At 46.4% G+C, this 20,564-nt stretch overlaps 1 protein-coding gene across 1 annotated transcript; it reads right to left on the bottom strand.

Annotated features, from left to right (window-relative positions):
* Nucleotides 1-2,113: 2,113 nt before the first annotated feature.
* On the bottom strand, nucleotides 2,114-3,779 carry LOC142261418 (E3 ubiquitin-protein ligase TRIM7-like). The gene has a single exon (XM_075332107.1). The coding sequence runs from the start codon at nucleotides 3,768-3,770 to the stop codon at nucleotides 2,190-2,192; it is 1,581 nt and encodes a 526-aa protein (XP_075188222.1). The 5' UTR covers nucleotides 3,771-3,779; the 3' UTR covers nucleotides 2,114-2,189.
* Between the last annotated feature and the right edge of the window lie 16,785 nt (nucleotides 3,780-20,564).

Below are 20,564 nucleotides of genomic sequence, written 5' to 3'. Positions count from 1 at the left end.
TACGTGTGCAAGGAGCCAGTGCTAAGCGGTGTACGCTGGTAACCAAGGTAAATATCAGGTAACCAAGCAAAGTGCTTTGCCTAGTTACCCGATATTTACCCTGGCTACGTGTGCAGGGAGCCCGACACTTCCCCGCTTGGCTCCGCCCCCTCCCGCACTCCACTCTGCATGTACACAGCGTACACATACGCAGGCGTACACACACACACACGCGTACACACACACGCGTACACGCGCGCACACACACGCGCACACACACTCACCTATCCTCAGTGCCATGGCCCCGCTCGGCTCCACCCACCCAGTACTCCGCCCCCCGCACACATTCTCGGTGGCCGAACGATCAGCTGATCACCCGGCGACCGGCTGCTGTGAGCGATCAGCTGATCACCCGGCGACCGGCTGCTGTGAGCAATCAGCTGAGTGCCTGGCAGCCGGGAGATCAGCTGATCGTTCACAATAGTCTGCTGCCGGTGAAACTGTAGTAAAAAAAAAAATAAGCTGATTCCGTTGTTTTGTACGATCCGTTGCATCCATTGTGCCACTATATGCAACACATCCGTTGCATCCATTACACAACACAATGCAACGGATTCCGTTCAATGCAAGTGTAACTAGCCTAACACGCGCTGCTAAATACAAGAGGCTTTACTAGTAGAGTATTAACCATAGGGTAAATACCTTCAGATGAGGGACAATCCCAATGGCATCTACAAAAGAAGTCACATCACTGTGGTCCGGCCTTTGAGCGCATTCCACCATTGACTGCTCAAAGTGCGGTAAGAGTAATCTTATTAGCAAATATATATGTGTGGAGCCCTGGACAAGCCAGGGGCCACAGGTAACAACACACACACACACCCACCCCCAGCAGTTCACAGCAGTCATCCCCAGTGAGACCTGATTTCTTCCCTCGGGTTCAGACAGACACACCAGGTGGGCGGAGTCAGGCAGATGGGCACGCCCACCGAGGAGTTGAGCTGGCCTGAGGCAGGAAACAAGAGGAGTGAAGTCCAGGCAGAGGAAGAGAGAGGAGGTCTGCAGAGAGGCAGACGCAGACTGGGGCCTAGGTTGGAGCCTAGGGCTCTCGTGTAGCCAGAGAAGCAGACGGTGGTGGCCGTCTGCGGAAGCTGGGAAGACAGTCTGGTGGAACCGTAGGTAGCCGGGGTTGGGCGGTGGCCCACCGGTACCGATCCGGGGAGCCAGCTGGAAACCGGAGCGCAGGAGGAGCATTCAGAAGGTGCAGGAAAGGACTTACACTGCCGAACTGGGGTCAGGGGAAAAACACCGCAGCCGTCTGTGGGACCCGTCCATCCAGCCGTTTGTTTTACCGGAGACTTTGCATTGATTATTGGCTGAGTGAGTACCACCGTGCCGTGCGGCACCGCGCTGCCCCCGCGACCCTGCACCTCACCAGGCCCCGTAACCCACCAGCCATTCCTCCCTTACCGGGCCCCGGGACAACCAACCCCCCTACCCACGGAGGGGAGAAACAACATCCAAGCTGCTCCCTGTCACCGCTCCCGGGATCCCAGAGCAGCGGTGGTGTCACAACCTCACCACAACCGTGGGTGGCGTCACGGACAATATCCCTAAACCAAACCACCCCCCCTTTCACTCACGGGCGAGGAGCGCCGCTCGAGTCCCCGGGATCCGGCCCACCGCTCGAGCCACCGAGCAGCAAGCGAAGCAGCAGCAGTGCCGGACCCGAGCAGTGGGTGAGCGCAGCGTCCCCTCCTCCGCCCGCGACATATGAATGTAATCATACATGTAAAACAAGAAGGCAGTTGCAAATCTCAAGAGCCCCTTTCTACAAGGAAATAGTAATCAGACTGGATTTTTTAACTCCTCACCCCACATCGGTCAGTTTCTACTCACAGGAGAAACATTTCTATCCAGATAGACGTTACATTAGATGGATCATGGCATTGTTAATTGAAACAACTTCTGGTTCTACTGATCATAAAAGTTGATCATGAAGGACAATGTAAAGAGGATACCAGGACAGCCTCGTTAACAGTCAAAATGGAGCACATTAACACAGAATGGAAATGTCTAAAATATTTAGATGAATACGTAGGTAAACAATATTGCATTGTTACATGTGGAGTTGGTAATAAATTTATCTTTTAACTTGAGGGTTTATCATCCCATGCATTATACAGCGTATAATCATTAATTGATCATTTTCAACCAGGATTTACATAGACTGCATCAGTAAACACACATAATACAGCATGAAGGGGCTCGGAGAAGGCGGCAGTGAAGGTGTGTAAGTGTCTGATGGGGTCACACAGCTCATAAAAGGACAGCTGCCCGACCCCATAATCCAGACAGATCCTGACTCTATCACTGGAGATCTTGTCAGGTAACTGGATCTCTTTCCTGTCATGTCTCACTGAATACTGATTATCATATCTCCTCAAACTCCAGGACTTGTTATTCTCTCCAATCAGTGACTGATCTCCCCTCCTGTCTATACTGGGGTAACACATCCCCACCCTCCACCCCCCTGATCTACTGATCTCCACATCCCAGTAATGTCGTCCTGAGGTAAATCCCCTCCTGCTCATCACCTGACTACTCTGGAATCTCTCTGCTGTTTCTGGACGTTTCTGCTTCTCTTGTGTCCTGGTTGCAGTTTTCAGGTCGTCTGATATAAGGAGATTATTACCAGCTGTGTTTACATCCAGTAATATGTCTGCAGGACCCTCCACATAGATCCCCCTCCTTATACCTGTTATTACCTCACATAATGTGTGTAATGTGTGTGAGATCACAGCCACATCCAGGTCACCTCCATCATGGAGCGGTTTATCATGTCCCCCTGTGTCCTCATCACCTCCCTCCTCCTCAGGATCACACAAGTCCCCGGTGTCTGGTTCCTGTAAGACGGTCAGTGGATCAGTCATGTTACACAGCTCCTCAATGTGCCTCATCTTCCTGGACAGCTCGTCCTTCTTTATCTCCAGCTGATGAATCAGAGCAGACAGTGACCGTGACTCTTCCTTTTCTTGCCTGGAGATCTCACTCAGGACCTTCTTCTCCAGGTCATCCACCCGTCTCCTGATGTCTGTACACAGGGCAGTGACTCTCTCGGCTTCTCCAGATGCTTTATCTTGAGCTTTTTTCTTGCGTTCCTCCAGACTCTGGACTCGATCTTCAGTCTCCTTTTTCTTTGTGGTCAATTTCTGGAGCACAATCATCAGTTTCTTCTTCTTCTTCTCAAAAGCCTCATCCAGCATCTCCACCCGGTGTCCTCGATGTTCTCCAGCCAAACTGCAGGACACACAGATAGAGACGGCATCCTGAGTACAATAATACTTTAAAAGTTCCTTATGGACAGAACATTTCCTTTTCTCCAGAGAAGTGCTGGGATCAGATAAGACGTGTTCTGGTGATTTGCTGTGAACCCTCAGGTGTTTATCACACAGAGAAGCCTCACAGTGTAGACAGGATCTAACAGCAGGTACAGGAGAGTCCACACAGTAAGTGCAGCAGATCCCGGTGATCTCCTCTTCTTCCTTCTGAGTAACCAGGAAACGTTCTGCGACATTATGAAGATATAAGTTCCTCATCAGCGCCGGCCGCTCCTGAAACTCTTCTCTGCATTCAGGACAGGAATAAACTCCAGACCCGTCCTGTGTATCCAGCGCTTGATCAATACAGACCCGGCAGAAGTTGTGCCCACATCTCAGCATTACAGGATCTTTAAAAACAGATAAACAGATGGAGCAGAGCAGCTCGTCTCTCAGTTCAGCAGACGCCATGGCTGACGAAAGAAGGAAGAAATGAAACTGAAAGTGCCTGACTCTGGATAAACAGTAAAGTTAGGCTAGTTTCACACTACGTCTTTTTAACATCCGCTGAAAACGTTTTTTTAGCGGAAGTACGGATCCTGCTTTTACAGCAAATAACGTATGCAAACGCATATGTTATTTTGCAGGATCCTGCACTGGATGTTTAGGGGCGGGCATTGGAGTCATGTGATCGGGAGTGAGGGGAACTAGACTGGGAGGAGGCTTCTGACAGCTGCAGACGCTGGTAACCAAGGTAAACATCGGCCTTGGATACCCGATATTTATCTTGGTTACGAGTGTCTGCAGCTGCTAGGAGCAGGGCTGCCTGCACGCGTAACCAACGTAAACATCGGGTAACTAAGAGAAGTGGTTACGCGATATTTACCTTGGTTACGAGTGTCCGCAGCTCTCAGGTGGGAGAGAGAGGAAGGGGGAAAGACAGAGATAGAGAGAGAGAGGGTGAGGGAGGGAGTAGAGAGATAGACAGATCACGCGAGACTGGTTCTGGGCATGCTCAGTACTTTCTGGGCATGCTCAGTACAAAAGCAGGATCCTGTCTATCAGCACGCCAGCGTTCACCTGCGTTTGCGTGCGTTATAGTCAGGATCCAGCAATTTGCAGTATTTGGACGGAGCTCAAAAACGCTACAAGTAGCGTTTTTGAAACATGTTAAAAAACTGCAAGTCACTGGATCCTCACTATAACGCAGGCAAACGCAGGTGAACGGATGTTAACGCGAGTCCATTGCAAATGCATTGAAATGAAAACGCATTTGCACTGGATCCGCTTGTCCGCTAAAATAACGTTAAGGACGGATGTTAAAAAGACGTAGTGTGAAACCAGCCTTAGGCTGCTTTCACACTACGTCTTTTTAACATGCGTCCTGAACGTTTTTTTAACGCAGAAACGGATCCAGTGCAAATGCGTTTTCATTTGCATTTGCAATGGACTCGCGTTAACATGCGTTCACCTGCGTTTGCGTGCGTTATAGTGAGGATCCAGCGACTTGCAGTTTTTTAACATCTTTCAAAAACGCTACTTGTAGCGTTTTTGAGCTGCGTCCAACTTCTGCAAATTGCTGGATCCTGACTAAACCGCACGCAAACGCATGTGAACGCTGGCGTGCTGATAGGCAGGATCCTGCTTGCTCTATTGAGCATGCCCAGAAGCCAGCCTCCGTGATCAGTCTATCTCTCTCCTCCCTCTGTCTCTCCTCCCTCTCTCTCTGTCTCTCTCGCCCTCCCTCTCTGTCTCTCCCCCTCCCTCTCCCCCACCTGAGAGCTGCGGACACTCGTAACCAAGGTAAATATCGGGTAACCACTTATCTTAGTTACCCGATGTTTACGTTGGTAACGTGTGCAGGGAGCCCGACTCCTAGCAGCTGCAGATGCTTGTAACCAAAGTAAATATCGGGTATCCAAGCAAGTTACCCAATGCTTACCTTGGTTACGAGCCTCGTGGCGGTCAGATGCCGGCTCCCAGTCTGGCACGTTTAGTTCCCCTCACTCCCGATCACATGACTCCAATGCCCGCCCCTAAACATCCAGTGACAGGATCCTGCAAAATAAGACATGCGTTTGCATGCATTTTTTGCTGTAAAAGCAGGATCCGCTTTTGCAGCAAAAAAACGTTCAGGACGCATGTTAAAAAGATGTAGTGTGAAAGCAGCCTTATAGTTATACCCATCCACTTAACTGCTTGAGGATCAGAGGCAGATTAAGCGTAACCAGGGCTCTCCACGTGACATGTCAATGTAGCGTTCCTGAAGCCATCAGGGAGCTACAAGGTACTGCATCCCTCACCCCCTAGGGACCCAGAAGACCAGTGCCGGTGTCGCGGGCGGGGGGTGCGCTGCTCGACCGCGCTCGCGGCTCGGGTCCGGCTGCTGCTGCTGCTGCTCGGTGGCTCGAGCGGTGGGCCGGATCCGGGGACTCGAGCGGCGCTCCTCGCCCGTGAGTGAAAGGGGTTGGTTTGGTTTGGGGATTTGGTTCGTGACGCCACCCACGGGTCGTGGTGAGGTTGGGGCACCACCGCTGCTGGTGACTGGGATTCCGGGAGCGTTGTTAGGGAACAGCTGGGATGTTTGCCCCTCCGTGGGTAGGGGTTGGTGGTCCCGGGGCCCGTAAGGTGAAGGGAGGAATGCAGGGTAGGTGAGGTGCAGGGTCGCGGGGGCAGCGCGGTGCCAGAGGGCACGGTGGTACTCACTCAGCCAAGAACAGATGCAGAGTCTCCGGTAAAACAAACGGCTGGATGGACGGGTCCCGCAGCCAGCTGCTGTGATTACTCCCGGACGGTTGGTGGTGGCTGCCTTTCCCTGCACCTTTTGTGTGTTCGGCTCCGATGGCTTCCCACCGTGTGATACCAATGTGATATGACTGAAAGAATGTGTGATTAGATAGGAATCAAATCATAATCATAAGATAGGAGTGATCCCAGATATTATTTGATCCATCAATAATTCAGTATCAAAGAAGATGTCCTTTGGATAATATTTCACTAATACCAAGGAATACATGTCACACAGGTTTCTGAAGCAGTTTTGAAGATAAAGGAAGTAACATTTACAGTTCCACTTACAGGAAACTTGTGGTTAGCGTAAAGACAGGTTGAAGGAAACTTGCATATGAAATTTACGGCTCATTGCAATATTTCGCTAACACTTTGGCTGACCACAGTTGACCAGTTGACCACTGGCTAAATGTGCAGGAAATGTGCAGGAAGCTACTGGTGCCCACAGCAGCTTGTGGTCAAGTTACATGAACATGACTCAGCTGTCATATGCTGGTGACCATGTAAACCCAACCTACAATATTTTCCTATAAAAAATACACCGGGCTCGCTTAATGTTGGGGAAATACCTTCCAGGACATTGAAGTGTACGTACGCACTGTTCCTGTGATGCCATGCCAAGATGCCATGTTGATTCCTTATCATTAACTCGAGTCCCTCCGATGTGAAAGGATTGCTACAACATAACGGTAATGTTGATGCATATTTCTGTTATTATATAAGTTTCTATGACTATAGTTCTTATGCCTATGTACCATTGACTATATATATATTCATGTGCTATTAAAATAAATAGTATCTTGCTATAAAGAATATTAGTATTCGTGCCTGATTAGGATATCAGTGAGCGCTTCGTAAGTACGGGCTTTCAGCCCCTTTTTAGTAGAATTTAGCAAGACATAAATTGGCGTAGTCAGCAGGATTACTTCTATTAGAAGTAATTTAACAAATTTTTGTAATTTAGAAATTAAAAACATATATTTGGCAAATTTCCAGATATTTTTTTTTCAATCTTTTTGCATAGTGTCAAAATGTTCAGAAAACGTAAGGATAATGTTAAGGAGGTTGTTGTGGAGATCCCGAGCTGGATTGAGGCTCCCTACAATCTTATAGCACATGAATTGGTCAATTGTGGATTGGCAGAACAATGGCAGAATAAGCTCAAGGGTTGTGAAGCTACTGATGTTGTGAATGGACTCAGTGGTGCCCCTGTGAAAACAGGTGATGTAGTGTCTTGTGGATTGGTAGAACAATGGCAGGACAAGCTTAAGGGTTGTGAAGCTACTGATGTTGTGAATGTACTCAGTGGTGTCCCTGTGAAAACAGGTGATGTAGTGTCTTTAGCACGGCACAAACGATGGCAGGATAAGCTTAAGGGTAGTGAAGCTACTGATGTTGTGAATGTATTCGGTAGTGTCCCTGTGAAAACAGGTGATGTAGTGTCTTTAGCACGGCACAAACAATGGCAGGATAAGCTTAAGGGTAGTGAAGCTACTGATGTTGTGAATGTATTCGGTAGTGTCCCTGTGAAAACAGGTGATGTAGTGTCTTTAGCACAGCACATCTGGATTTTGGCAAGTGCATATAGTGTAATGCATGAGCGTAATCTAAAGATGCAGAAGAAAAGTTCCCAGATGGAACAAAAGATGATAGAATCAGGTTGCCTGAAAACAGTTCTGGAATGTAATACCAGACTGTTGAAGGATAAATTGGAACACTATCAGAATGTGGCACAAAAAGCTGCCATAAAAATTGCTTAAAATAAGTACAAGAAAAGAAGAGGAAAAGTAAATAAAACCAAAGTGCATAAAAGTATCGTCTCAGCTTCTATAAACTGGGATCCCGATACTTGGGATGGGGATGTGTGGGATTCATCTTCATCATCTGATGAGGAGGATTACCATAAAGGGAAGATTCAGGCTAATCCAGTAAGGAGGCGCCTAGAGAGGACAGAGAATGAGATCATCCGGGAACATGTCCGGGATGGTCAGGGGAATCTGCAATATGACGAAGATGGTAATGCCATCACAAATGAGAGAACGATTCCTCATGTAAAAAATCGAGTAACCATTGAAGCTTACTCTCAGGGAGAAGTTGATAGCATTTTAACACAGTTTAGACAAAAACCAGGAGAAGGAGAAATTCCCTGGTTGGTCAGAGTGCACGATCTCGGAGGAGGTGGAGTGCACTTTGATGCCGGAGATGTGGCAAAATTTGTCACCATGTCTCATGACCCAGTAATTCAGAGATCAATAAAAAATTATTTTGTTGATCATAATGAGCATGGTACTCAAAACTTAATCATGATCTTAGCCCATGCTTTTCTGGACAAATATCCATCAGAAGCAGACTTTCCTATCAATGATAAACCTTGGTATACCTTAAAACAGGGGTCTCAAACTCAGCTGGGTGTATGGGCCGCACACAGAAAAAAAAATAATTTGAGGGGCCACATTCTTTTCAGGACAAAGTGACATTGGTAGTGGTACGGCAGTGGTACTAATATAATATATATTATATATATATATATATATATATATATATAACGCACACTTTTTTTGTAAGTAATACAGTTTTATTTACAATAAGCACCGCATAGTAAAACATCTTGTAGTAATGTGCCCCATCCTGTTCCCCATTCTGTAAAAATGTGCGCATCCTTGCCCCCTTGTAGCAATGTGCCCCATGCAGGTCCCCTTCTTATAATAATGTGCCCCATGCAGGTCCCCTTCTTGTGGTAATGTGCCCCATATGCAGGTCCCCTTCCTATAGTAATGTGCTTCATGCAGGTCCCTTTCTTGTATTAATGTGCCCCATGCATGTCTTCTTGTAGTAATCACACACACACACACACACACACACCCTGTGCAGCCTCAGCTGACACACACACACACACACACCCTGTGCAGCCTCAGCTAACACACACACACTCCCTGTGCAGCCTCAGCTGACAGACACACACACACACAAACCCTGTGCAGCCTCAGCTGACACACACACACTCCCTGTGCAGCCTCAGCTGACAGACACACACACACACACACACCCTGTGCAGCCTCAGCTGACAGACACACACACACACACACCCTGTGTAGCCTCAGCTGACACACACACACACACCCTGTGCAGCCTCAGCTAACAGACACACACACACACACCCTGTGTAGCCTCAGCTGACACACACACACACACCCTGTGCAGCCTCAGCTAACACACACACACTCCCTGTGCAGCCTCAGCTGACAGACACACACACACACACACACACACACACACCCTGTGCAGCCTCAGCTGACAGACACACACACACACACCCTGTGCAGCCTCAGCTGACAGACACACACACACCCTGTGCAGCCTCAGCTGACACACACACACACACCCTGTGCAGCCTCAGCTAACAGAGACACACACCCTGTGCAGCCTCAGCTGACACACACACACACACACACACACACACCCTGTGCAGCCTCAGCTAACACACACTCCCTGTGCAGCCTCATCCAGCAGCAGAAACACACACACACACACACCCTGTGCAGCCTCAGCTAACACACACACACTCCCTGTGCAGCCTCAGCCAGCAGCAGAAACACACACACACTCCCTGTGCAGCTTCAGCCAGCAGCAGAAACACACACACACTCCCTGTGCAGCTTCAGCCAGCAGCAGAAACACACACACACACACACACTCCCTGTGCAGCCTCAGCCAGCAGCAGAAACACACACACACTCCCTGTGCAGCCTCAGCCAGCAGCAGAAACACACACACACTCCCTGTGCAGCCTCAGCCAGCAGCAGAAACACACACACACTCCCTGTGCAGCCTCAGCCAGCAGCAAAAACACACACACACTCCCTGTGCAGCCTCAGCCAGCAGCAGAAACACACACACACTCCCTGTGCAGCCTCAGCCAGCAGCAGAAACACACACACTCCCTGTGCAGCCTCAGCCAGCAGCAGAAACACACACACACTCCCTGTGCAGCCTCAGCCAAAAAACAAGCAGAAACAAACACACACACACACACACACACACACACACACACAAACATTCTGCTCACCTATCCTCCGTCGGCTCAGCAGCACGCAGACATGTGGACCCGATAATGATCACAGCTCCTGCCTGTCACTGCTGAACCTTCTGCCGGCGTGCAGAGCAGTTCTCACTGCACAACAGCCACTGGCCAATCACAGGTAAGCATCTGAGGTCATATGGAGCAGGTGCTTGCCTCTGATTGGCAGGCGGCTGTTATTGTGTTCTGCAGCGAGAACTTTACTGTGCCCGGCAAAGGCAAAACTGGAAACTGAAATAGATAGCTGGCAGCTGCGGCCCCTGCACCGGTCGCCATCTTTGCCGGGTCCACGGGCCAGCGGGCCGCAAGAAGCCACCTGAAGGGCCGCATGCGGCCCGCGGGCCGCGTGTTTGAGACCCCTGCCTTAAAAGATGGTATGGAAAGGCTGAAGGAAGAAGCAATGAGGAATGCTCTTCCTCTTTTGGGAATGGATGATGATTATCTCCAGTACCCATTGACAGCCAGCATAAGAAATAGGCTGGTTAAACATGCTCCTCCAGCATACAAAACAGTTATTTTTAGGTTAACTGTAGCGCTGACTGGAGAATCAATCGGTGTAGTTCTAGGGAGGATGAGGGAGTTACAGGATATGGGACAGTGGGATAAATCGTCCCCTAGAGGCCATGTTGGTAACAGTAAGCCAAACAATCCTGATTGGAAAGAGAAATCAGTAGGGAAGGCCCCACGGGTGTCTCGCAAAGACATGTTCCAGGCTTTGCTTAAAACCGGGATCAATAAGGAAAGGATTGATGGAAAGGAGACAGGAGAATTATGGACGTTGTGCAAACAGAAAGTTCTATCCACAAAGAAAGTGACCACTACAAATGTGGAAGGGGGTTCAAAAACCCCCAAGGTAAAGAAACTAGAGGGAAAAGGGGAAAAAACCCCAAAGAATGTGTCTTGGGAAGATTTTCAGTCAGTTTATCCATGGGAAGAACTGACTGCAGCCGTGGCCACAAAGGTCATGGAAGGAAGGGCTAATACACAGACTGAAGTCTGTGTAAATGAAAGTTCAGAAGGAAGTGATTTACCATAGGTAGCCAGCCAAGCCCCCCTATTGATAAAAAGGGACGAACGTCCCTACGTCAATCTTAGCATACATTGGAAAGGGGGAAATGTTCAAAGAGTCCCAGCTTTGATTGACACGGGGGCAGAGGCTACTTTAATTCATGGAAACCCAGAAAAAATAAAAGGACCTCGAGTAAAAATTGCTGGACTAGGTGGTCAAGTGATCACCGGGGTTCAGACACAGGTAGCTTTGAAGATAGGTAATTTACCTATCAAGGAGTATACGGTACTGGTAGTACCTATACCAGAATATATTTTGGGAATTGATATCCTAAAATGGATGACTCTTAATCTAACCGAAGGAAAATTCTCCTTTGGGGTTATGTCTTGTCATAAGGAAATGCAGATCTCACATTATATCAATGATATAATGATACAAGGACAAGATGAGCAAAGTGTGAAAGATCAATTGACAAAACTGGTTGCTCATATGTGGAGTAAAGGATGGGAGGTCAGTGATGCCAAGGTTCAAGGACCGTCTCAGGTGGTAACATTTCTAGGGATTCAGTGGAACAAGGGGCACAGAGAAATCTTGCCCAATGCCAGACAGAAAATTATTAATTTTCCGGTCCCTGAATCCAAACAGGAGACTCAGTCTTATATTGGATCGTTTGATTTTTGGAGACAACATATCCCTCATTTGGGACAAATGTTGGCTCCTTTGTACAAAGTAACGAGGAAAAACTATGAGTTCCACTGGGGAGAGGAACAGCAAAATGCGTTTGAGATGGTCAGGGAAGTGTGGCAAGACATTGAAGGGATTATTCAATCTACCAAGACCACTGTATTTCATGTCGATGCTCATGTCCCTACTAACTCACTTGAACGTTTGTTTAATTCAGAAGCAGATAAAGCAGCAGCCATCAGACAAGTCAGTCCAACAGTTGACAAGGCAAGGTACAGCTGTTTGGGCACACCAGAAAGAGCGACGCCTTATTCAGCAGGTTTAGACCTCAGTACATTGGAAACTGTCGTGGTACCCCCAGGTAAGGTAAAACCAATTTCAACAGGATTGGGTTGCCAGATACCAAAGGATCATTATGGTCAAATAGCCACTCGTTCTAGTTTAGTGTTAAAAGGAGCCATAGTGGTGGGAGGGGTAATAGAGGCAGATTATCAGGGAGAAATCAAGGTACTGATGCTAAATTTTGGAAATGAACCTTTGATATTGATGAAACACCAGAAGGTGGCTCAGATGTTAATAATTCCAATAAACTTGTCTGAGATAAGAGAAGGAACTGCCCCAGCAGAATTAACAATACGGGGTACTAAAGGTTTTGGATCCTCTAATATTACAAATGTAGGAGCAAAAATATGGATTCAAAACCTCCAAGGACCGCCCTCAGAGACAGCGGTAATAGTGGTCAGAAAAGATCGTACTCTCCTGATAATGAGACCAGGAGTGGGGAAGTGGGAATATGTCCCACAAGAAAAATGTTATTTACGAGAATAATAGTGTATCTTTATTTGCAGATGGTGTTGTAAATAAGCGGAATCCATGGTATTGGTTACTGGGAAGAGCTCGATAGTGATGAGATGGAGAAATTCCTGTGTTTGATGTTTGCCTCTCTGGTCGTTGGATGGACAAGTCTACATCAGGAGGAACCTGTGGCGAATGAATTTCTGATGCACCATCACATTTTCAACACACAGATTGCTGGATCTGTACACATTCTTCGGTTACAGCCACCAGTATCCCTTATCTGGATGTCCCGGTATCGATGGAGGAAATCTTAAAGTAGAAAAGTTGTTCTGATCATCTTGCTGATAAAGACACTCGAAGTGTTCGTCTATAGAATACTACAGTACCCATTTCCGTAGTGGGATGGATCAATCTTCCATGGTGGCAAGGCAATTTGAATGCAACAGTCACCAATTTGCAATATCTGGCTTTTAAGGGAGGAATTTGGGTACTAAGAAATAAGACTGGACTGACTAACCTGGGATTCATCTCTATGGACTGTAGATGCTTTTAAACCCAGCTTAGTGGAAAAAACAATTCATGATATGTTATGGCCTTATGCCAATATGTTCATAAATGGGACTAGTGAAACTTCTAGTAACATATCGGGAAATGTAATGTGTAATGATTCCTTTGAATATCGAGCAAATGCCAAAACACATGATGTTCAAGGGAGCTTTTCAGATAATATTGCTTTTAGTTTTAATATACTGTACAAAAGTAGTGAAAGTGATTATATTTGTGATTCAACGTTTATCTAAACAAACCAAGAAAACAAAATTTGTGGCAAACAATATTTCTTGGTCATGGTATGGTATATTCCGAGTGATCTTCTTCTAGTGGAATACTGATGATGGAAAATAATTCCTGGGATCAAGGACCGATTGTGATACCAATGTGATATGACTGAAAGAATGTGTGATTAGATAGGAATCAAAATCATAATCATAAGATAGGAGTGATCCCAGATATTATTTGATCCATCAATAATTCAGTATCAAAGAAGATGTCCTTTGGATAATATTTCACTAATACCAAGGAATACATGTCACACAGGTTTCTGAAGCAGTTTTGAAGATAAAGGAAGTAACATTTACAGTTCCACTTACAGGAAACTTGTGGTTAGCGTAAAGACAGGTTGAAGGAAACTTGCATATGAAATTTACGGCTCATTGCAATATTTCGCTAACACTTTGGCTGACCACAGTTGACCAGTTGACCACTGGCTAAATGTGCAGGAAATGTGCAGGAAGCTACTGGTGCCCACAGCAGCTTGTGGTCAAGTTACATGAACATGACTCAGCTGTCATATGCTGGTGACCATGTAAACCCAACCTACAATATTTTCCTATAAAAAATACACCGGGCTCGCTTAATGTTGGGGAAATACCTTCCAGGACATTGAAGTGTACGTACGCACTGTTCCTGTGATGCCATGCCAAGATGCCATGTTGATTCCTTATCATTAACTCGAGTCCCTCCGATGTGAAAGGATTGCTACAACATAACGGTAATGTTGATGCATATTTCTGTTATTATATAAGTTTCTATGACTATAGTTCTTATGCCTATGTACCATTGACTATATATATATTCATGTGCTATTAAAATAAATAGTATCTTGCTATAAAGAATATTAGTATTCGTGCCTGATTAGGATATCAGTGAGCGCTTCGTAAGTACGGGCTTTCAGCCCCTTTTTAGTAGAATTTAGCAAGACACACCGGTAACTCGCTCCCCAGCGTATAGGTGCCGGAGGAGCCCTTTTGCCCGCAGGCTCTGGCCCTGGGAGCTCTAGCTCTGGCAGTAGCTGTATCTCCCTGTTTGGTTTGGACGGTTGCCTTCAATCGGGTCTTGGTTGCTAGGAAACCCCGGAGGTTCCCGTCGCTAACGGATTTGACCGGTTTAACGGCGACTCCCAGCCTGGTCGGGGTCTGCAGGCCCTGCCGGTTTGTGCTGGCTTCTCTTCGCTCCCCGGTTCGGTACTGGTGGGCCACCGCCCAACCCCGGCCCTATGGTTCCGCGTCGATAGGCCACTCCTGCAGACGGCCACCACCGTCTGCCAACCTTGCTGTATGTGCCCGGGCCACGTACCCGGACACGGTCAGTCTGCTCCTCCACTACCACTTCTCTCAACTCCAAAACTACTCTCCCCTCAACTGAACTCCTTTTCCCACCTCCAGGACTGTGAACTCCTCGATGGGAGGGGCCAACCACCTGGCTCCGCCTCACCTGGTGTGGACATCAGCCCCTGGAGGGAGGCAACAAGGATTTGTGTGTGCGGCTGATGTGCCTAACCGGTGTGTGGGGTGTGTTGTTGCAGTACCTGTGACGTCCTGGCTTGTCCAGGGCGCCACACCGGTAACACACAAACATTCCCCAAAATACCTGTTTTTCCCCAACATTCCCCATAGACTGGTACCAGGCTAGGGTTGGACCAATGGATGGCTGCCTAGATGTGGAGCCAATCCAGTCCACTAGACAAGCAGGTGAGAGGAGCAGACAGTGGACAGTCAGTAAGAGAGTAGGGAGTCGAGAGGTGACTGTGGAAGTGAACGGACTCACAGGAGTGAACAGTGACCTGAGGGCCCAGTTGGTTAGTTGCCAGTGGAGTACTCCTGGAACTACGCACCAACAGGGTACAATACCCTAGGTCAGGCACAAGCTCCAGGCAGACCTGATAACACCTGCACAGTGAGGGGACAATCAAGGATCTCACTGACCTTGAAGTCCGGGACTCAGTAGCAACGGGAGAACTGGGAAAAGGACCAGAGACTCCATCCCCACAGGGTTCACGCTATTGTCATATGGACTGCTGTAAAATACAAACAGGAGGGAACCCCCAGGTGCTCCAGGCCAAGGGGACCCACCAACCAAAAGACGCGTGCAGGGGAAGAAGCCACCAGGACACTAAACCAGCACTGGGACTACGGGGACCTGAAGGTGAAACCAGCCGGCCTCGGGTGACCAGTTACCACCAGACAGTGAGTAAAGAACCAGTTACACTGAACGCCTCGTGTTGACTACTTTCTTCCGATACCCGTTACATCACCTATCCTCTGGGACCTGGCCCTGTTTGTGGAGGGCCCAACATCCAGGCAGCCATTAACACCAGCCCCAGTAGCAAGAACTGTGCAGTGGCGGCTCCATCTACATAGATGCAAAACCGCAAGTGGTGCCACGTGTGAACATTATTCAAATCCCCTGTAAATATTCCCCTTTTCAAAAAGCATCCAGGGCATGGGACCGGGCAACGGCCAACAAAGTGACATTCCCCAGTTATACACCGCCCGGGATCGAGTACCCCATAACCCTGGGCGACACATCATATGATCCCTTTTAATAGATCATAGATATTGCTGTTGGTACCGAGGGCAAAATAACTAATTGCACCGAAAGAGGACAACTCGTACCAGGAGCAAAATGTACCTTTAATCCCATTCTAGGTTTAGTTCCTGGGACTGTGGGAGAGGGATCTCATCCTGTTAGATCGGGATGCATTGCTGGACCGCGTTTTTTTTTTGGGCACGGTAGATAGGCAACATTTTCCTGATCTGGCAGGGATCTGAGGAATCTCTTCACACATTTACGAATGAGATCAACTCCAACAAATGCAACATCCATATTACGTACCAGTGGTTAAAGGATCATGCTGATTTTCTGGACGTAACACTTAAGATAGATAGGTACATCAAGTAATGCTTTATTACATGCTTAATCTCGCACACTAGATTTATGATTCAGTCCATCCCTACTGGCCAATTTTCACACCTCCGCAGAGTGTATTCTACTGACCCTGATTTTAAAAAACAGGCACAGGTCCTGATGAGTAGATTCAGAGACCATGGTTATAGTCATACGATGATAAAACAGGCATATCATCGTGCCAAATATTCGCCCTGTAATTCGCTCCTATACAAAGTACAAAATCCTGAACTTACTGATCAGGACTTTTTCGTTACCAACTACCACTCTGAGTTTAAATCCATGAGGCAATGTCTTGAGAGGGCTTAGCCTATCCTACATTGGCAAAAATTATATCCGATAGACCCAACATTATACAATTCAAGGAATCTGCGTGATCACTTGGTGCACAGCCATTATAGAGGGGGTAAATTTGATGGTACACTTTTGGGGACCCTTGACTCCACCTCGGTGCATTAATTTAATCCGTGTGTCAGATATGTTGCATGCCCAAATATTATATGCAGCAATTCTTTCACAGACTCGACGGGCAGTAAGACGTTTGAGATAAACACACATATCACATGTAATTCTAAAGCTGTGATATTTTATGTGACGTGCTAGTGCCCTAAAATCTACGTGAGACTAACTACCCATCAGTTGAAGTATTGTAGGTTGGGTTTACATGGTCACCAGCATATGACAGCTGAGTCATGTTCATGTAACTTGACCACAAAATGTTGTAGGTAACGGCAGCTTCCTGCACATCTCCTGCACATCCTGTCAGTTGACAACTGGCTGACCACAGTTTAGTGAAATATTGCAATGAGCCGTAAATTTCATCCTTAAAACTGTCTTTAAGCTAACCACAAGTTTCCTGTAAGTGGAACTGTAAATGTTACTTCCTTTATCTTCAACTGCTTCAAGACATGTGTGACATATATTCCTTGGTAATCATTTTGGCCCTCCAAAGGACATCTTCTTTGATACTGAATTATTGATGGATCAAATAATATCTGGGATCACTCCTATCTTATGATTATGATTCCTATCTAATCACACATACTTCAGTCATATCACATTGGTATCACAATCGGTCCTTGATCCCAGGGATTATTTTCCATCATCAGTATTCCACTAGAAGAAGATCACTCGGAATATACCATACCATGACCAAGAAATATTGTTTGCCACAAATTTTGTTTTCTTGGTTTGTTTAGATAAACGTTGAATCACAAATATAATCACTTTCACTACTTTTGTACAGTATATTAAAACTAAAAGCAATATTATCTGAAAAGCTCCCTTGAATATCATGTGTTTTGGCATTTGCTCGATATTCAAAGGAATCATTACACATTACATTTCCCGATATGTTACTAGAAGTTTCACTAGTCCGATTTATGAACATATTGGCATAAGGCCATAACATATCATGAATTGTCCTTTCCACTAAGCTGGGTTTAAAAGCATCTACAGTCCATAGAGATGAATCCCAGGTTAGTCAGTCCAGTCTTATTTCTTAGTACCCAAATTCCTCCCTTAAAAGCCAGATATTGCAAATTGGTGACTGTTGCATTCAAATTGCCTTGCCACCATGGAAGATTGATCCATCCCACTATGGAAATGGGTACTGTAGTATTCTATAGACGAACACTTAGAGTGTCTTTATCAGCAAGATGATCAGAACAACTTTTCTACTTTAAGATTTCCTCCATCGATACCGGGACATCCAGATAAGGGATACTGGTGGCTGTAACCGAAGAATGTGTACAGATCCAGCAATCTGTGTGTTGAGATCCAGCAATCTGTGTGTTGAGATCCAGCAATCTGTGTGTTGAAAATGTGATGGTGCATCAGAAATTCATTCGCCACAGGTTCCTCCTGATGTAGACTTGTCCATCCAACGACCAGAGAGGCAAACATCAAACACAGGAATTTCTCCATCTCATCACTGTCGAGCTCTTCCCAGTAACCGATACCATGGATTCCGCTCATTTACAACACCTTCTGCAAATAAAGATACACTATTATTCCTGTAAATAACATTTTTCTTGTGGGACATATTCCCACTTCTCCACTCCTGGTCTCATCAGGAGAGTACAATCTTTTCCGACCGCTATTACCGCTGTCTCTGAGGGCGGTCCTTGGAGGTTTTGAATCCATATTTTTGCTCCTACATTTTTAATATTAGAGGATCCAAAACCTTTAGTACCCCGTATTGTTAATTCTGCCGGGGCAGTTCCTTCTCTTATTTCAGACAAGTTTATTGGAATTATCAACATCTGAGCCACCTTCTGGTGCTTCATCAATATCAAAGGTTCATTTCCCAAATTTAGCATCAGTACCTTGATTTCTCCCTGATAATCTGCATCTATTACCCCTCCCACCACTATGGCTCCTTTTAACACTAAACTAGCAGTGGCTATTTGACCATAATGATCCGTTGGTATCTGGCAACCCAATCCTGTTGAAATTGGTTTTACCTTACCTGGGGGTACCACGACAGTTTCCAATGTACTGAGGTCTAAACCTGCTGAATAAGGTGTCGCTCTTTCTGGTGTGCCCAAACAGCTGTACCTTGCCTTGTCAGCTGTTGGACTGACTTGTCTGATGGCTGCTGCTTTATCTGCTTCTGAATTAAACAAACGTTCAAGTGAGTTAGTAGGGACATGAGCATCAACATGAAGTACAGTGGTCTTGGTAGATTGAATAATCCCTTCAATGTCTTGCCACACTTCCCTGACCATCTCAAACACATTTTGCTGTTCCTCTCCCCATTGGAACTCATATTTTTTCCTCGTTACGTTGTACAAATGAGCCAACATTTGTCCCAAATGAGGGATATGTTGTCTCCAAAAATCAAACAATCCAATATAAGACTGAGTCTCCTGTTTGGATTTAGGGACCGGAAAATTAATAATTTTCTGTCTGGCATTGGGCAAGATCTCTCTGTGCCCCTTGTTCCACTGAATCCCTAGAAATGTTACCACCTGAGACGGTCCTTGAACCTTGGCATCACTGATTTCCCATCCTTTACTCCACATATGAGCAACCAGTTTTGTCAATTGATCTTTCACACTTTGCTCATCTTGTCCTTGTATCATTATATCATTGATATAATGTGAGATCTGCATTTCCTTATGACAAGACATAACCCCAAAGGAGAATTTTCCTTTGGTTAGATTAAGAGTCATCCATTTTAGGACATCAATTCCCAAAATATATTCTGGTATAGGTACTACCAGCACCGTATACTCCTTGATAGGTAAATTACCTATTTTCAAAGCTACCTGTGTCTGAACCCCAGTGATCACTTGACCACCTAGTCCAGCAATTTTTACTCTAGGTCCTTTTATTTTTTCTGGGTTTCCATGAATTAAAGTAGCCTCCGCCCCCGTGTCAATCAAAGCTGGGACTCTTTGAACATTTCCCCCTTTCCAATGTATGCTAAGATTGACGTAGGGACGTTCGTCCCTGTTTATCAATAGGGGGGCTTGGCTGGCTACCTATGGTAAATCACTTCCTTCTGAACTTTCATTTACACAGACTTCAGTCTGTGTATTAGCCCTTCCTTCCGTGACCTTTGTGGCCACGGCTGCAGCCAGTTCTTCCCATGGATAAACTGACTGAAAATCTTCCCAAGACACTTTCGTTGGGGGGTTTTCCCCTTTTCCCTCTGATTTCTTTACCTTGGGGGTTTTTGAGCCCCCTTCCACATTTGTAGTGGTCACTTTCTTTGCGGATAGAACTTTTTGTTTGTACAACTTCCATAATTCTCCTGTCTCCTTTCCATCAATCCTTTCCTTATTGATCCCGGCTTTAAGCAAAGCCTGGAACATGTCTTTTCGAGGCACCCGTGGGGCCTCCCCTACTGATTTCTCTTTCCAGTCAGGATTGTTTGGCTTACTGTTACCAACATGGCCTCCAGGGGACGATTTATCCCACTGTCCCATATCCTGTAACTCCCTCATCCTCCCTAGAACTACACCGATTGATTCTCCAGTCAGCGCTACAGTTAAGGTTAAAATAACTGTTTTGTATGCTGGAGGAGCATGTTTAACCAGCCTATTTCTTATGCTGGCTTTCAATGGGTACTGGAGATAATCATCATCCATTCCCAAAAGAGGAAGAGCATTCCTCATTGCTTCTTCCTTCAGCCTTTCCATACCATCTTTTAAGG

This window comes from Anomaloglossus baeobatrachus, unplaced genomic scaffold, assembly GCF_048569485.1.
Source record: "Anomaloglossus baeobatrachus isolate aAnoBae1 unplaced genomic scaffold, aAnoBae1.hap1 Scaffold_217, whole genome shotgun sequence".
NCBI classification, from domain to species: domain Eukaryota; kingdom Metazoa; phylum Chordata; class Amphibia; order Anura; family Aromobatidae; genus Anomaloglossus; species Anomaloglossus baeobatrachus.
Note: the sequence above shows the minus strand (reverse complement) of the source record. Positions and strands in the feature narration are given on the sequence as shown.

Coding starts and splice junctions, on each gene's coding strand:
- LOC142261418 (XM_075332107.1), bottom strand. CDS start 3,770: ATGGCGTCTGCTGAACTGAGAGACGAGCTGCTCTGCTCCATCTGTTTA.